Source organism: Kwoniella mangroviensis (genome assembly GCF_000507465.2).
Source record: "Kwoniella mangroviensis CBS 8507 chromosome 1 map unlocalized Ctg02, whole genome shotgun sequence".
Lineage (NCBI taxonomy): Eukaryota > Fungi > Basidiomycota > Tremellomycetes > Tremellales > Cryptococcaceae > Kwoniella > Kwoniella mangrovensis.
Window position 1 is genome coordinate 3,332,045 of NW_027062534.1, and position 16,136 is coordinate 3,348,180.

Here is a 16,136-nt window from a genome sequence, read left to right on the forward strand (position 1 = left end):
AAATAGTATGGTTGAAACGTGCGTTAATCAGATAATGAATTGACGGAGAAGAGCGTGATTAGTGTTCCCGAGCTGAAGCCTCCTACATCATATGTAGGCTGCTGCCAAGATCAATCCGGCCATATCAACCAGGTGCCAAAGTAAGGTCAGTAAGCAAGACCAGAATGTCCATGCATGATCTGTGTTGCCCTAGTATACCGTATATTGTACATTCCTTCTAACAGCTTCGCCATTCCGTTCACAGACCCCACTCAAATTCACTCTAATCATCTATCCTTCTCCCTTACAGTCGGCATGTCCTGCTCTATAGCCCGACCCACGAATGCACACCTGCAGGATTATGTAAACTCGTCTGACCAATTTTGATCCTATTCAACTCTCCTATATGTGTCGAGGCGCTATTCGAACTGCTAAATCCAGGTGAGAAGGGAGCGTCCATCAATGGGGAAGGTTGTCCACCCAATCCACCAGAGGAAGAAACGTGTCTTGAACCATTGGGTGTCAAACCAGCCGAGGTGGGTATATTCTGCGATACGGAAAGGTACGATTCCACCGACCATTCGTACCATATCTTCCTTCCTCTCGAATCGCATAACCTCCAAAGGTTAACCTCTAACTCCGATCCGGACGGAAGATATAATGCCTCCTTCAGTGGGAAATACAATGGGAACCAGGAGAACATATCGGGAGAAACTCGATGAGCGTTATCTGGATGAATGGATAATCCCACATTGGAGTACAGATGAGCTTCGAAATAACCTGCTAGACCGTGTAAAGTAGCCGCGTGCGGGATGTGGAAGATATGTCGAGAGGACCGTGTGTTGTGCGTGTTGGTGAGAGGAGCTCCTGCAAATTCATTCACCGTATGAGCTTCTTCTGTTCAGATGATCTGGCATTGCTTGTACGAGAGACTTACCGCTCGAGTCCAGTATCAGATCCCTTCTAGGATGTTCAAACTGCCAACACTGCTGTACTTTCTCTCCACATCTTCCGGAAACACCACCACCATCACCAGAGATCAGGTTCACTTGAGACATCATGACCACATATGGAGTCTCGGTCGCACCAGCTGGACGAGATGGTTGATGGACATCATGGAAGAGCTTTGACGATGATATAGGTGCGACGTGGGCTGTATAAGAAGTGGGGATGGAGATACCGGTAGCTGAGCATGAAATCATATAAGCATAAGCGGTAACACCCTAAATTGAAACATGACGAAAGCAGCTCTTGAGATGTCATCACTCACGTTTCAAAAATCTCATAGCACCATCTAAACATTCAGGACTCAATTCATTATCACCAAAAGATCCCAATAATTCAGAAACCATTATATCGCATTTCTCCGGCACATCGACATTCCTCATATCGCCAAAGAAGATCTCGACTTGATCTCCCCATTCGATAGCTTTGCGCTCTTGCAGCGTGATGAATGCGTTGGGGTTCTTCTCCACTGCGTAGACGTTGGCCTGTCTATCTGCCCGAGATAGCGCTCGTAATGTACATGCAACGAGTGGACCTCTGCCTGCTCCGACAACTGTCACCACGCTGCGAGAATGATCGTCAGTCTACGTTCCCAGGAATGCACGAGGACAGCATGAAGACCAAGGAACGGTAAACACTCACTGAGTCTGACCCGCAGGCAAATCACTCAACGCCAAAGTGATAGCTTCCTCATACTGCCTGTATTTGACCGGATCTCTCTCGAAGATATCATAGGTCGCGCTACCTAGATCATCCATGAGGGGTTGTAAGGGAGCTTGGAGATAGTCTGCATATCCCGATGTGAACTCGTCCGCTGAGGGCGGCAGGCCATTAGGAGCGGGAGGTTGAGAAGTGATATGTCGAACGTATTGGAGATATGCGTTGGGTCCGCCAGCTGTGTGTTTCTGCATGGTCGTACCATGTAAGACGTATGTTGGGTTTTGCTACGTCCAGTGTCAGACAATGCTGAAGAAAGCAACAAAAAGGCAACATACTTTGCTCATACCCCTCAAGAACGCTTGACAAGCTTTGCTCAATACTGGGTACCCTTTAGCATTAGGAATGAAAGATCCGACAGGTAACCAGATATATCTGACTGGTTCGGCTGTCCATCTGGCCAATGCTCCTACGCTTGGCGGCAGGGGATTCGTAAGGTCGAGAGCTAGTGCAAAAGGTCAGGATTAGCTCAGTACCGATTAAATCAGTCCCAGATAAGCGAAGTTCACTTACTGACTGATAGTCTAGGATGATATCCACACAGTGTCCTGATGCAATCCCACATTTCCCAAGTCGAGCTTGGATCGCCCGTTATAGCTGCTGAACTCTTAGTGGACATGGTGGAGCTGGCGCCTGAGGCTATCCTGAGGTTCTGAGGATTACTAGTTGAACTTGGGGTATTGGCCTGATTGATCATTTGATTCAATTGAGCCTGGTGCATCGAGGTAGGTCTCGTCGATAGACTGCTAATTCGTTTATGTTTGTTACCTGTAGGTGTGGTAGTGGTATTTTGAGGAAGGGATGGAGCGGGACCTTGAGTAATGAGTTCGACAGGATCCGAGATAGGTATACGAATTGATATTTGGGTGAAAGCTGATGATCCCCCCATTTGCAATAGGTTGGATATCGCTCGGGCGTACGAAGGTAGGAATGCTCGATTTATCAACGATGGGGCAGGAATGATAAGGACTGGCAGAGAGAGGTATAGAGCTTGTGCCATCTCTGATCGAAGAGCCTATACAATATCACAAATTGATCAGTATACGGTATACGATACACTGTAACGTCATGAAAGAGACAACTTACAATCTCCGAATCAAATCTTATACCTTCATCTGGACTATCCAATTCCAACCATTCCGCAGCAGTCGTAATGACAGCCTGAGATTCCTCTAATCTACTGACATTCACCTCATCTCTCTTCAATCCACCATCTCTCCTCCAGACATCAGCTTCCAGGTCGACCGTCTCCCTTTCCCTGTCTCGTTCTGCCAGTTGATCGGGTGTGAGACCCTCATCTTCCTCTACTGGCCTAAGACAGAGCCGTTCCCACCTATCCTGCCATGCCGTATTAGTAAGCGGTAGTGATACCAGATCGTAGTCGGTGGAAGAAAGGGTGTTGGAAATGGATTGCTGGAGTGGGGAAGGGTCTGGGCGAGGTGCGACAGGTAAGGAGGGGATGGGAGATGGGAGGGAGAATGCGATAGGGTGTCGAGGCATCGTGGATGGCTGGATTTCTCACCAATCTGGCGTGATGGATAGTGAGCGCAGACGAGTACAATCTATGCGGTGATGACAAGAGTATGAGATGGGAATGTATGTGTATGTGTGCCAAGAGAGTACAAAGAGATCAAGTTTGGTTGTCTTTCACGCGTCCTTTATTTTTTCTAATTTTCGAACGAAGACCCCCCTTTGACGCGTGCATGCACCTGTGGTAGGACGAAATGGGAAATGGGACCAAATCTAACAACCGACCATCCTTCAACTAGCATTCCATTGTTGGTCCTGGCCTCGGTCTCTCGCTCAGCATGCAAAGCCTGAAGGGGGTAACAGGATCTCAGAAGCGCGATGCCTGTGACTTGGACGCATAAGCCAAACAAGGATTCTCGTGTCACGACGGGCCGCTAAAGCAGAACGGATTCCGTGAGCGCATCAACAGCGACCAAGCAGAAGGCTACAACGACAAGTGCTGGTAGATGCCCAATCTGATGGACATGTGAGATTGTCCATATTTCGTCATGGGTATATCATTAGTATAAAATACTATATATTGCTGTATGTTCTAGTTTCTACTTCTAGCCATTCATTGTCCTTTGCCCTCTTGATGAACTACCGCACCATTTCTCCTCAAAACTCAAAACCTCCCATCCATATCCTCCCCGATTAATCAGCACTATTGGACAGATGACCTATCACCTAATAGATGTAAGGTATGAACTTCCATCTAACCACCTTACAGTACTCATCCCAATCTTCTCCATATTTGACCGAACATTTGGCGAAATCCCTTCCACATCGATGCGTCAACACAGCCAAGAAGAAGATCGGGTAAAACATCGTAATGGGAGTATTGAACCCAGCCGTCAATCCCCACGTACAAGCCTGAATCCAATCGGCAGTATAATTGATCTTTCTGGCGTATCTCCAGAGACCTCCAGTCAAAAGCTTGTTACCGTGTTTGGTTTGGATGTAAGTTGGGTTCTTGAGATCAGATCCGTACAGTACAGGAAAAGCCTTTCGAGGGTTGTGTTCACCTTGTTGATGCATCTTGAAGTTGGATTTTTGCGCCATGGAACAGTCGAAGATGTAATAGAATGTAACGAGAGTGACGAACATCGCAATGTTACCCCATAATGGGAACTCGTAGGTGGATGGAGGGGCTCGCGCCATGTAGATGACAGGATAGCAGTAAGTGAATGGGCTAGGCGCGTTCGTCAGCTCATAGCGATATCATGTCTAACGAGGGATGAACTCACACCCCCGCCATATTCCAGAAGATCAACATCCAACCGAATTTCTCATGGAACATGTCCCAAGTTTGAGGAATCATATGTTCGCCTTTCGCACATGCGTTGATATACAGACCAGTGGCCAAAAGCATATGCCACATATTGTATGACACTCTTCCAAACTCTTCGTACTGCTTGACCACACCAGAGAGGGAAATCAAGAACAACAACACCCATGGTACTCTAACTTCCGCGAACATCTTCAAGTCGATTCTACCAAGTCGGGGGTTGAGGGTGATGCCCATGAAATGGTCGTAGATGACGTTACCAGATAATCGCATGGGTTTACCGCCATAGTGGAAGAGTCTTCCGCAAACGTCGATAAGTATAGATACAGAGAACGAAACGATGAGAGCGACAGTCATGATCGGACCATAGTTCTCGATGGTCCATGGTAATCGGTAGATACCAGTCTTGTGTAAACCATAAGCAAGAAGTAAGGTAGCGTACCATGAGTAAAGAGCGTTGCAGTGGTATGGAAGGGCTTTGTAACCTAGTGAAGGAACTGGAAGACCATTCTGAATGAGACCAGGCATGAATTGAGCGAAGATGAGTTGAATGGCAGTGAGACCACAGTAAGTCACCCAGGCGAATTTGGTGGGGTAGGCACCCTATCGTAACGCACATCGTCAGCTGTCAGTCAAGTTGCCCAAGGGTGATGTCGGGCTCACCTCGTATATGTGTTGACCCATCTTATTGAGGAATGGTCGGATATCGTCCACTGATGTAGGGTATACAAATTTACCTCGGTAGAACCACAGACATATCCAGAGGTAGTCTAGCGGCTCGGTCTTAGTATATGTTTTTGTTCATCCTGTTGACCTTCAACTCACACATGAGGAGAGGGAATCCGACCATCATGGCTGTGACACCTACGGGACCACCGAATTCGTATCTACACCATGGCAGTGTGCATCAGCAGCAGACACATCTCCCTACCCTGACAGCTAACACTCACGACTGATGTTCATCCAGTTTCTTATCCATCTCCTGACCATGTTCAGTAGGCATGGCATTGATCTTCAACAAGGCGGTCGATTTCCCGTTGAGGATGTTATCAGAGTTGAGATTTCCATTAGACTTTCTCTTTCTGAGGTTGGACGAGGGTCGGTCCATGGTCACTGCCATCTTGCCGGGGTTGTTTGCCGTTGAAGAGAGATACGATAGAAGAAGAAGAAGAAGAAGAAGAGAAAGAAAGCAAAAAGAAAATCAAAGTAAATTTCTGATTTATTTCGATGCGCGTAAACAAATGTGTGTTTTTCTCTTTCTCGTACGATGAGGGAGATGAGCATAGGAAGGTCCACCCTACTTCCGTCGGAAACATGTAGACGTCAATATTTTCAGATGTCGATCTTGAGATTTATCTTGCTATCTTGCAAGTCTGACTCTTTACTTCCCGTCATCGACATGCTTGTATGACACCAGGACACCGTCAATGTCGTCGCTCATCAGCACCCCTTCTTCAGGGGGTCCTTCGACTCCTCTCAACAGGCTGCATGTCCACTCGTCGATCGCTTCTCACTTGTCCACGGAATTGTCATTTCTCCAGACGTTACTCCTCAGAGCGAGGGATCAACATCGTACGCAGCTGTTCCTGAGGAGGATGCACGAGGTGTTAAGGATCGGAAAGATACTGCTCAAATACGTGAGGGATACATCGAGCTTTCAAACGGATGAGAATGGATGGGAGACGAGAAGATTAACAGGAGAAAGATTGATATATCGTGTATGTTTCTCGTTCATCGTCCCTCTTAAGAGCTGTTTTGATCCAGATACGCTGCTCCATTTGCAAGTAGATCCTGATTCGTTTTGGACATCTCACAGATGGTTAAGTCACTATTTACCGCCCAGCGCTTTACATCCCAAATCATCGAACTACACCATTTCTTACCCCTTCAAACTAGCGTATTGGCTATCTACGCTAGGTTGTTCACGATAACGATGAACATCGCAAGTGGCCTGGGAATGGATCCAGATCAAGTAATTCAACATGGTGGCCAAGTGAAGTATCAGAAGAAAAAGAAGTTGAGGACAGTCAATGTCGACGACGAACGAGATATGATTGGAGAGGTGATTTTGAGTGATACTACAAAAGGTCTGGGCGAAGACATGGGTATACATGTGATTGAACTGGGTGAAAGGATCGAAAGACCTTCAATAACACCTCGAACACAAGAAAGTTCTCCTTCGACTTCTCGACGTCAGCCACCTATAACAAAATCAAATGACAGACAATTCGACAGAACATCGTCTCAGATCGAACAGCCGACTGGTTTGTCTTCACGGTCTCAATCACCTCTGATCTTAGCTCAGCCCGTACTTGGGGAAGATGATGGGTATATATCTTCTCGTCTCCCTGATACCATAAAATTTGTCAACATGCCCGACGACAATGATCCAACGAAAGATGGGAGAATGGAAGGTATAACCAAGAAAGAGAAGAAACGATCTCATGATCTTGATCTTATATCCGATTCGATCTCGTTCCCCGCTCAGTCATCTGAAGAACTGCCGGAAGATTCCAATGATTCGAAAAAGAAGAAGAAAAAAAAAGGAGTCACAGTAGTGGATGAGACGTTGGAGAGACCTAAAAAGAAGAAGAAGAAGAAGAAAGATGCTATGGACGATATTTTTGGGTTTTGACGGAATGATACTGCGTCTTCATTTTGACCGGTAGACACGAACAAAGATGAATTGGAATGAATGGACCGACTATATCCCACTTTTCGACTCGCTCAGACACAACCTCCCATCGTCGCGACCTAACCTCTACAGATGGTAAATAAAACAGTCCCGCACAGACCTCGGACCGGCGATGTGATACGAGTAGTGACGGATCTCCAAAGGCAGGCTCGTGCGCGGTACGAGTAATGAGTAGTGATCTGTTGTTTACATTCACCGCTGGATTGATAAGATAGATGGTACCTGAAATTGTAATGGACTAGTGGTTTTCGAGAATGAGATTTCACTAGTCGCCCTCTCAACGAGACATGAGATCCATCCTCTTTCCTTCCTTCCTTCTTTACTTCACATCTGATTCTGATCCGAATGATCACATAGACTTATTAATCTGCTTATAGAGTGCTTACTTTCATCTGCTGATACAACACTAATGTCACAACCTACCATCATCCCTCTCACCCCATCTTCCTCTTCCTCTTCCTCCTCGATTTCCAAAAGGAAAAACATATCTTCGGCAACGACCTCACTTGGACAAGAATCGATCGAACATACCGTGCAAATATTGCACCAGATATGTGCTCACGAACATGTTTTTCACGAGTTCTTCGCTGTATTGGATAAGTTGGAGAAGCCGCCGGTGAGAGCGACTGAGGGGTTATATTATGATAGGAAGGGGTTGTTCGTCGATCCTCGGACCGGAGTGAGTGTGCTCATAATATACACTGATTATATAGATACTAACGCTCCTAGTAGCTATTAGCTAAGAGGGAGGATGACATGGAGGTATTGCAGGGGATGATGAAGAAGATGTGAGTTGACAAACAAGCAAAAAGGGAAAGGAGATCGGAAAGCTGAATGATTAACTTGATGGATATAGTACGAACTATCAAAGAGTCCTGCCCGAAAATGTTATCCCAGAATACTGGCTTGACAAGTAAGTTCAAATATCTCCCTGAATGGGTACATGCAAAATCTTCAATAAGATTGACATATGTACAATTGTAGGATTGAGCATAATTTCCTCTCAGCACTATCTAATGTTCAAATCCACCTGCGTTCCGTCCCGGAACTAGATCATCAAGCAGGTTTGTTCGCCAAACCCATTCCACCTATTCTATCTCCTACATCGACGAAGACGAGGAAAAGGAAAGTACCAAATTATGCTTCTGGTAAACATAAAGGTGATATATCCGTTAGTGGAATAGAATTCATTCTCATCTCTTTTCCATCAGAGATTGATGATCCAGTGGATCTGGGATTCAACGATCAATTGATGTTTGAGGAATGGCATGGTGAGAAGGAAATTACTTGTATAGGTCTGGGTATGGCCAGAGTCATCAACGTGAGTTCACTCTCCACCTCTCCGTTGAGATATGTACTGTATCTACCACGCCCGAGCTGACTTCGGGCTTTCGAAAACGTCAGCATAGATGCAGTGAAAATGTGTGTTGGCGATTCCCAAGGGATAAAATGGATTTCCATACTGGTTTGCAAGATGTAGGATGTCTGATTGGATACTTCAATAGAAAGAAGAAATTGTTTGTCGGAGAACAGTTATTTGCGTTTTATTCCAAGAATTTCGGTTAGTACTCCTAGAATCTCTCGATACTATGATGCCGAGCTGAAATGGTAGTGGGATGGATCCATTAGCTAGAAATGAGTGGTGAGTTATTAACGAACCGATACCAGTGATTACAGAGCACCGATTCTGATAAATCAACGATTAATACTTCTTGCCGCATGATAGTCGATGTCAAAGTCGAGCGTATCATCCCCCTGGTCCGGATCCATTACCTACACCGCCCTCATCTACTCGTTCCAATGTATCTCAAGTTCACACCCCATCCTACACTAATCCTCCTACTCCTACATCGCTCAGCAGTCAATCCCGATGCAGAAAATCAACCAATCAGGGAACTACCGTCGGCGATCCTGCCACAAAGAAACTTTATGCTGACCCAGATGATAATGAAGATTTGGATGCTCTAAGATCTATCTCACCGCCGGTTGCGAAACGACTTCGAACTGTATTATCGCCAGAATCAGATCTTGCAGATAATAATGAGGATTTCTTTGGGCAGAAAACTTCTATACCTACGGAAGCAGAGGTAGTCCTCGAACAGCCAACACACGTTGTATCTCTCGTTGAAGGCCTAGGAGTCAAGGGTAGCAGTTGGGATACTCCGATTGAGGTCGACTTCGATGACGAATTGTTGGATGGTGGTACCTCACTGGACGTTGGACTGGATGATGGTACAGTAGATTACGGACGCTTGATAGTCATTATGGACGACGAAGGAGTTGAAGATGAGATTAAGGAATCAGATTTAGCAAGAGAGGAAGAAGATGGGAGTGAAATGAATGGACTGGAATCGATCGACGAAGACGAATGGCAAGCGATAGTGAAGAGAAGGCTATGCAACTCGACGACTCATGGGTTCAATGATACCCGTGTGTCTGTATACCCATTGGCCCGCAAGGAAGAAGAAGAAGAAGAAATCCAATTTGTCAAGATCGTCTCCAAGAATCGTAACTGGACTGAAAATGCTGTTGGGGGTTCAGTCATAGAGCGAGAAACAGAAGATCAATTCACAGGTAGATCATCCAGGAGCAAACTGGATTATACAGGATCTTGATTCGTTATGCCCATTCAGCATCTATGATCCGACAAGCTTATATATCTCGAAGTAGATTTGTATGACTGTCATATTATGAGAATGTGGAGTGCTGTACGTTGTAGACAAGCTGGGATATCGTCGCCTGAAATACCATTTCGTCTGTGATTCATAGGAAATTATATGTAGTATATATACTGCAATATCTGATTTCACATGTGTCAAATACAATAAATGATGACTTGGTGTATCTGTGACTGATCATGGTCACTCGATGCATCATGAATCAACGAAAGATGCACAAACAAAGGGAACCGTGGTTGTTAGCAAGTGCCACATATAGGTTGGACGACCGGCGTTATTCGGTAATTTCGATTGACGAAAGTCGTTGACGGTATCAAATTTGGTTCACTGGTGTCTGATTGATCCAATTTCGAGGTTTTCCGTTTGCATGGTGAATTAAAGAGTTTATTGATCCTTGAAATAGATAATCAACCTTCGTTTGACGCCAACCCCACCTATCCATCAAGTGAGTACGTTCGAGCACATATCGCTAGAGCTTCAGGAAGGACACAGGAAAAGTCAGAAGAAGAAGAAAGGCTCGGTACAATGAATGTCTGATATGGAAGATTGAAGACAGCAGAAAGGAAATGCTGTTCGGACGGATTGTAGAACCATCGAGTCGAGAAGTGCATAACAGTGAGAACATATACTGATACCGTCCATGTTGAGTAGGACCTCAAGAAAACCGACTTTTCCAAGTCAACCAGAAATAGATATACAATATGTGAGTTGTGACACTAGTGTGATGCGTCGAATTCAAAGGGGATGGTTTACTGATGTCGTATTTTCGTTGTAGGGCTCACTCTGACGTTTGGTTCTCCCGGTGAGTTGGTGGTTTGTCATCAAAGATCAAAATGGATGTGGAGAGTGATTATACATGGGATGTTAGTGAGGGAAGTGTATGGTAGAATGGAACAGGATCGAGATCACTACAACGGTGAAGGAAAATCAACCGAGAGATGAGGTTCTCGACGAGAAATAATGGACGGAGCAAGGGCTTGCGAGATTTAGATCCAGCATGAGAAGCAAAGTTGGAAAAATCGATCTAGGAGGATTGGATTGGAACTGGATTCATGAAGAACCGCTCGACTGACTATCTCTTTCACAAAATATAGACCCAGAAACTACGGTAAAGGTTCTCGACAATGTCGAGTCTGTGCTCACCAAGCTGGTCTCATCAGGTGAGTTTGGAGTTCGGTTGAACATACATGATGAAGTGGTTGATGCTGATTTGAATATACGTGATTGCAGAAAATGGTACGTTTGACGACTCATGGCGAAATTATCTGTCAGAGAACGATATCGAGGAGATTGGATTTGCAACTGATTGTGTTGGTGTTTGCGATCAAATAGGGGTCTTGACATGTGCAGACAATGTTTCCGAGAGAAGGTGCGTTCAGTTGACCTTGAACAAGGTATTCAATGGAAGGAAGTATACTGATGTCTCAATTGATTACATAGTCCAAGCAAATCGGTTTCGTCAAGGTCAGTATTACTGATACCGCAATCTCCCTACGTCACTGATGGTATACTGACTTATTCATATCTTCTCAGTACAACTAAGATGGATCGTTACCCATATTAGCTGAACGAGGAACTGGGAAGATGGATGGAAGGATGGTTGCTTTTCATAGGGGGACTTGTATCCATGACGTGATGGCATTGCCATTTTCTGATTGCATTCTCTGCATTTGTCTGTGTCTGCTTTGTCTGTCCTCCATTTTGTGGATTGCATTCCAACAACGAGCATGCTGAGATATACTTTGTATGAAGGATGATGCCACTGAGAGCGAGGTGGAACTTTGAATCGGCGTTTTTATGAGTGGGTGAGAGAAGAGTACTCCAAAATGCCACATGGTACTTATCTCGTAAAAAGACAATCCATCCTCCAAATTATTCATGTTCGACGATACTCATAATCCAGCTCTAACTTTTTTTGACTTTTTCCACAACCTATAGAGAAACCATCACAATATCTTAACACAGCATTGCAAGTTGTACTCTCTTGTACTAGTATCGCATCTCAGTTCGACTCGACTCGTCTTCGAATTCCGGATAGATCAAGTCTTGTAAAACCAAAACCAAAAGAAAAAGAAGAAATTTCGTAGAAACCTCGAAGAAGAGTTTAAGCGCAAATTTCATGTCAGTCCTCATCTTCTCCTCATCCAACTCATAGCTGAGACACTGTCATGCATGCATATCTACAATCGCTTACATATTATCCTCACGTTTATCTCTTCATTCTGCTCTATCAAACACGAAACAACCATGGTTATCCTTACTTCCCATTGTCAAATCAACGATACTTCCTAAATTCGCTATATATGACCCCATAACAGAATTTTCAGAATACAAAATACCAATCGACCTCCTTTCAAAGTCGACCCAAAAGAAAACGTCATCCAATTGCAATACCGTCTTTTAGGATTATCAAGATATCAAATGTATGTTGGTCATACATATGAGCGTGCAATGCTGATAGAGAAACTGGTCGATTTCTGTTGTAGCTTTGTTAATCCGAAATAGCCAAGATATAGAAAGAAATGACTACCGATACCACCTCTCTCAGTCCTACCGCCCCTACGACAAGGCTCAATGTCGCTGCTACTCAATCTGATCCAGAATTGAACAAGCTGGATGCGGTAAATGGGAAATTACCAAATGGGCATGATGCTTTGGATCTTGCTGATTCGGTGAGTCGCGGATGAGAAATATTCCGTTATGGATGGCTAATCTCCACTACAGGCCCAACACGCTGATAAGCTCGAAGCCAAGAGACTGGAACATGAACGACAAAGACATGCTCAACGGGCTAGGTTCGAACAGCAAATGCAGGAACTCGAAGCTTCTCAACTTGCTGAAGAACGTCAATTGCTCAATGGTAATACCCCCGCTGGCGAAGCTGCCTCTGCACCCACCACTCCTCCCGGTAGATTACCCCACGGTACGACCGCTTCTGTTTCAGACAACAAAGAAGCCCCAGCACCTATCGGTCCACCAGGAAGAGAACGAGAAGGTCTCAACGGCGCGAAGAGCATGCCCGGAAGCAGAAGAACTAGCACTTACGGAGGTACTTTCGGGATGGAGAAATTGAGCTTGAGCGTTATGGCTGATGCAGGAAGAAGAGATTGGACGGAAGATGATGATGTTGACGCCGAGGGTGCCCAAAGTGAGTACAGCTTCCTATATTGCGAACATTCGTCAGCTGATCATATGATCAGGCTCCGTCAAATACCTTCAAATGGGTGATGATGATCCTTTCCCTGGTATTCCCAAGTCAGACAACAAGGTAAGTTACCATTTCCTTCATTTGCTCGACGAAATCCCCTGACCTGACACTAGCGACTTTCCACCGCCTCTGCTGCTCTTGATCTCGCTCCTTTATCGCAAACACCACCTCGTGCATTCGGTTCTCGACCTTTTGAAACTTCTTTAAAGACCTCTGAATGGCCCCAATTTTCTGCTGTTCCAGCTACCGCCAATGCCAACACTGCTAGAGGAATGACCTCGCCCCTCCCAGGACAAGGTCTTATGAGTGATGATGGTCGAGATCCAATCCTTGGAAGCAGAAAGACCTCCCCCACCGGAATGGCAGATTCCATTGCCAGTCTTCCTGCCATGCCCAGTAAATCTGTTCCAGCTACTCCTTTTGGCTTCAACAGTATTAGCGGTGCCAAGCGAGCTCCTGGTCCACAGGAGAACGCTGGTGAAGGATTGAGTCACGCTCAAAGAGGTTTCTCAAACCCTGATTTGGCGAGAGCTTTCGGTAAAGTTGGTGGAGGTTTTTCCATGAACGAAGCTGGTCGAGTGAGTAACACTACCATGAGTGAAAAAACTGCGAGACATGCTGATATATTGACCTGGATTAGCCCTACGACGCTTACAACGCTTTCCCTCCTTCGGGTGCATTCAACCCTCAGACCGCCTACGACCCTTATGGCTTTGATGACGATGGATATGGTTCCGGAGCACTCTATCCCGGTGGATCTATCGGTTTGAAGAACAAGCGAGCTGATCAAGATAGAGAGTGTGAGTGATCGAATCTACTGGATCGTGACCAATGCTGATTCTGAACTTTCTTAGTCAACCGATTCACCGGAGTTCGAATCGAAGATATCCAGGGAGAGCTTCTTCCACTCTGTAAAGATCAACATGGATGTAGATACTTGCAGAAGAAACTGGAAGACGGTGATCCGAAACATAGAGATATGATCTTCAACGAGACATACGGTCACTTCCCCGAACTCATGACTGATCCCTTCGGTAACTACCTCTGTCAAAAGTTGCTTGAATACTCTACGGAAGAACAACGATCTGCCATCATCGACTCGGTGGCCAATGACCTCGTCGGTATTTCACTCAACATGCATGGTACCCGAGCGGTCCAGAAGATGGTCGATTTCCTCGCTCAACCTAGACAAGCCAAACAGATCAGAACTTTGATCATGGCTTTGAGTCTGAACGTCGTAGCGTTGATCAAGGATCTGAACGGTAACCATGTAAGTCTAAGCATTGTTGTTCGTAGATGACGTAATGCTGATGTTTTGAGCAGGTCATCCAAAAATGCCTTAACAAGCTTATCCCCGAAGACAACCAATTCATCTACAATGCCATTGCTGCCAACCTGATCGAAGTTGCAACCCATCGACACGGTTGTTGTGTGCTCCAACGATCGATCGATCACGCCTCACCAGCACAAAGAATGCAACTAGTCACTGAGATCATCTTCAACTCCCTCTACTTGGTACAAGATCCTTTCGGTAACTACGTTATCCAATACATCCTGGATCTCAACGATGCTAGATTCTCTGAACCATTGATCAGAACTTTTATCGGTAATGTCTGTTCGTTATCTGTACAAAAGTAAGTCTTGAGTTTTGTCTGTAGAATTGGTCCCGCAAGTCAGGGAACAATGGGCTGATCATCTGAATCCTCCTTAGATTCTCCTCCAATGTCGTCGAGAAATGTGTTCGAGTGGCCGATCCAGAAGTTCGAAAAGGATTGGTAGGAGAATGTCTCAACCGATCTCGTCTTGAGAAGTTGCTCAGAGACAGCTACGGAAATTATGTCATCCAAACTATCTTGGATTACTGTGATATCGGACAAAGAATGCTCGTGAGTTTGATTCTTGAAGCAAATCCTACCTTCCAATGATCATGTATTGATGGCCAATCTTCAATAGCTTGTCGAACTCATCCGACCCATTCTCCCATCTATCCGAAACACTCCTTATGGTAAACGAATCCAATCCAAACTTGCTCGAGAAGACGCCTCCTTCAGCCCTTACGGCCAAGGCAATGGTTACGGTGGTAACGGTGGTGGCGGTGGTGGTGGACGAGGGTACGGACGAGGTGGTTATCATGGATCCAACCGGGGACACATCGGTCGACCTCAATTACAACATGTCAACGCTTTGACCGATATCTACGGCGGCGGTGGACCCTTCATGCAATACGGTGGAGGACACATGCATCCTGGACAAGCCCATTTTCACGGTGGTGAAAGAGGAGGACCTGGTGGACCACCTCCACCCCAAATGGGACCTACTCATACTGGAATGAGCTACCATGCTCCTGGACCCGATGGTCAACCATGGTTACATCTTCGAGGACCCACCGGTGGACCCGCACCCAACTGGCATCTTCAAGATGGACCTGGTGGACCCCCTCATCCCCACGGACCTCATCCTGGCATGCAAGGGCAACAACCTCCTTCAGTCGAAACCAACGGTGCGGAAGTGATCCTTCCTGAAGAAAGCCTTGTTGGAGGTGCAGGTGTACCAGCCGGAAATTGGCAAGATCAACAAGGTCAACCATTTGTTCCTTACCACAACGCTCCTCCAATGATGTAAAGTGATCCTGTCACACGACTGAAGGACTTTTCTACATAAATATCGAATTTTTCTCTTCTATCTGCATATATTGATCTTCTATTTTATTTTTCGAAAGGGCTTTTATCACACTTCTATATTTTCAGACTTGCTCTCGTTTGATCTGATTTGATCAATATGTTGTTTTTAAGGACCTATCTTATTTCTTTCATATTGTATATCTCATAAAATACAACTTAGAACCCTGCATAATTGGAAATTGAAACGAAGCAATAATTCATATGTCTATGTTTTCTTAGTATTCATTTTGGTTTTGACTTTTTATAGAAACTTATTTACTGTGGATTACCATTGGATCAAGAATCGACATATAGAGAGAGAGGAGGAAGTAATCTGTTGTTTGTCAATGTAAAAAAGGAAATGGATAGTTTGAATGATTGAATGGTCGATTGATCG

At 45.3% G+C, this 16,136-nt stretch overlaps 6 protein-coding genes across 6 annotated transcripts; 4 read left to right on the forward strand and 2 right to left on the reverse strand.

Annotated features, from left to right (window-relative positions):
* Window positions 1-304: 304 nt before the first annotated feature.
* Window positions 305-3,201, reverse strand: I203_106375 (uncharacterized protein; the record flags this gene model as incomplete). Its single annotated transcript, XM_019150890.1, has 7 exons — window positions 305-846; window positions 917-1,165; window positions 1,250-1,548; window positions 1,627-1,928; window positions 1,980-2,146; window positions 2,215-2,716; window positions 2,788-3,201. The coding sequence occupies 7 exons, from the start codon at window positions 3,199-3,201 to the stop codon at window positions 305-307; spliced, it is 2,475 nt and encodes an 824-aa protein (XP_018999767.1).
* A 696-nt stretch (window positions 3,202-3,897) lies between these two features.
* I203_106376 (uncharacterized protein) lies at window positions 3,898-5,618 on the reverse strand (the record flags this gene model as incomplete). Its single annotated transcript, XM_019150891.1, has 5 exons — window positions 3,898-4,402; window positions 4,458-5,101; window positions 5,162-5,268; window positions 5,324-5,385; window positions 5,449-5,618. The coding sequence occupies 5 exons, from the start codon at window positions 5,616-5,618 to the stop codon at window positions 3,898-3,900; spliced, it is 1,488 nt and encodes a 495-aa protein (XP_018999768.1).
* Window positions 5,619-5,925: 307 nt separating this feature from the next.
* I203_106377 (uncharacterized protein) lies at window positions 5,926-7,133 on the forward strand (the record flags this gene model as incomplete). The annotated part of the gene is made up of 2 exons (XM_019150892.1): window positions 5,926-6,216; window positions 6,315-7,133. The coding sequence occupies 2 exons, from the start codon at window positions 5,926-5,928 to the stop codon at window positions 7,131-7,133; spliced, it is 1,110 nt and encodes a 369-aa protein (XP_018999769.1).
* Window positions 7,134-7,602: 469 nt separating this feature from the next.
* I203_106378 (uncharacterized protein) lies at window positions 7,603-9,808 on the forward strand (the record flags this gene model as incomplete). Its single annotated transcript, XM_019150893.1, has 7 exons — window positions 7,603-7,872; window positions 7,926-7,981; window positions 8,050-8,106; window positions 8,178-8,514; window positions 8,598-8,754; window positions 8,823-8,835; window positions 8,920-9,808. 7 exons carry the CDS (start codon window positions 7,603-7,605, stop codon window positions 9,806-9,808), a joined length of 1,779 nt encoding a protein of 592 aa, XP_018999770.1.
* A 629-nt stretch (window positions 9,809-10,437) lies between these two features.
* I203_106379 (uncharacterized protein) lies at window positions 10,438-11,435 on the forward strand (the record flags this gene model as incomplete). Its single annotated transcript, XM_065517956.1, has 6 exons — window positions 10,438-10,486; window positions 10,647-10,673; window positions 10,966-11,031; window positions 11,102-11,240; window positions 11,312-11,335; window positions 11,405-11,435. The coding sequence occupies 6 exons, from the start codon at window positions 10,438-10,440 to the stop codon at window positions 11,433-11,435; spliced, it is 336 nt and encodes a 111-aa protein (XP_065373260.1).
* Window positions 11,436-12,393: 958 nt separating this feature from the next.
* On the forward strand, window positions 12,394-15,701 carry I203_106380 (uncharacterized protein; the record flags this gene model as incomplete). The annotated part of the gene is made up of 9 exons (XM_019150895.1): window positions 12,394-12,543; window positions 12,596-13,019; window positions 13,072-13,139; window positions 13,193-13,657; window positions 13,720-13,879; window positions 13,934-14,349; window positions 14,403-14,713; window positions 14,791-14,965; window positions 15,033-15,701. 9 exons carry the CDS (start codon window positions 12,394-12,396, stop codon window positions 15,699-15,701), a joined length of 2,838 nt encoding a protein of 945 aa, XP_018999772.1.
* Window positions 15,702-16,136: the final 435 nt, after the last annotated feature.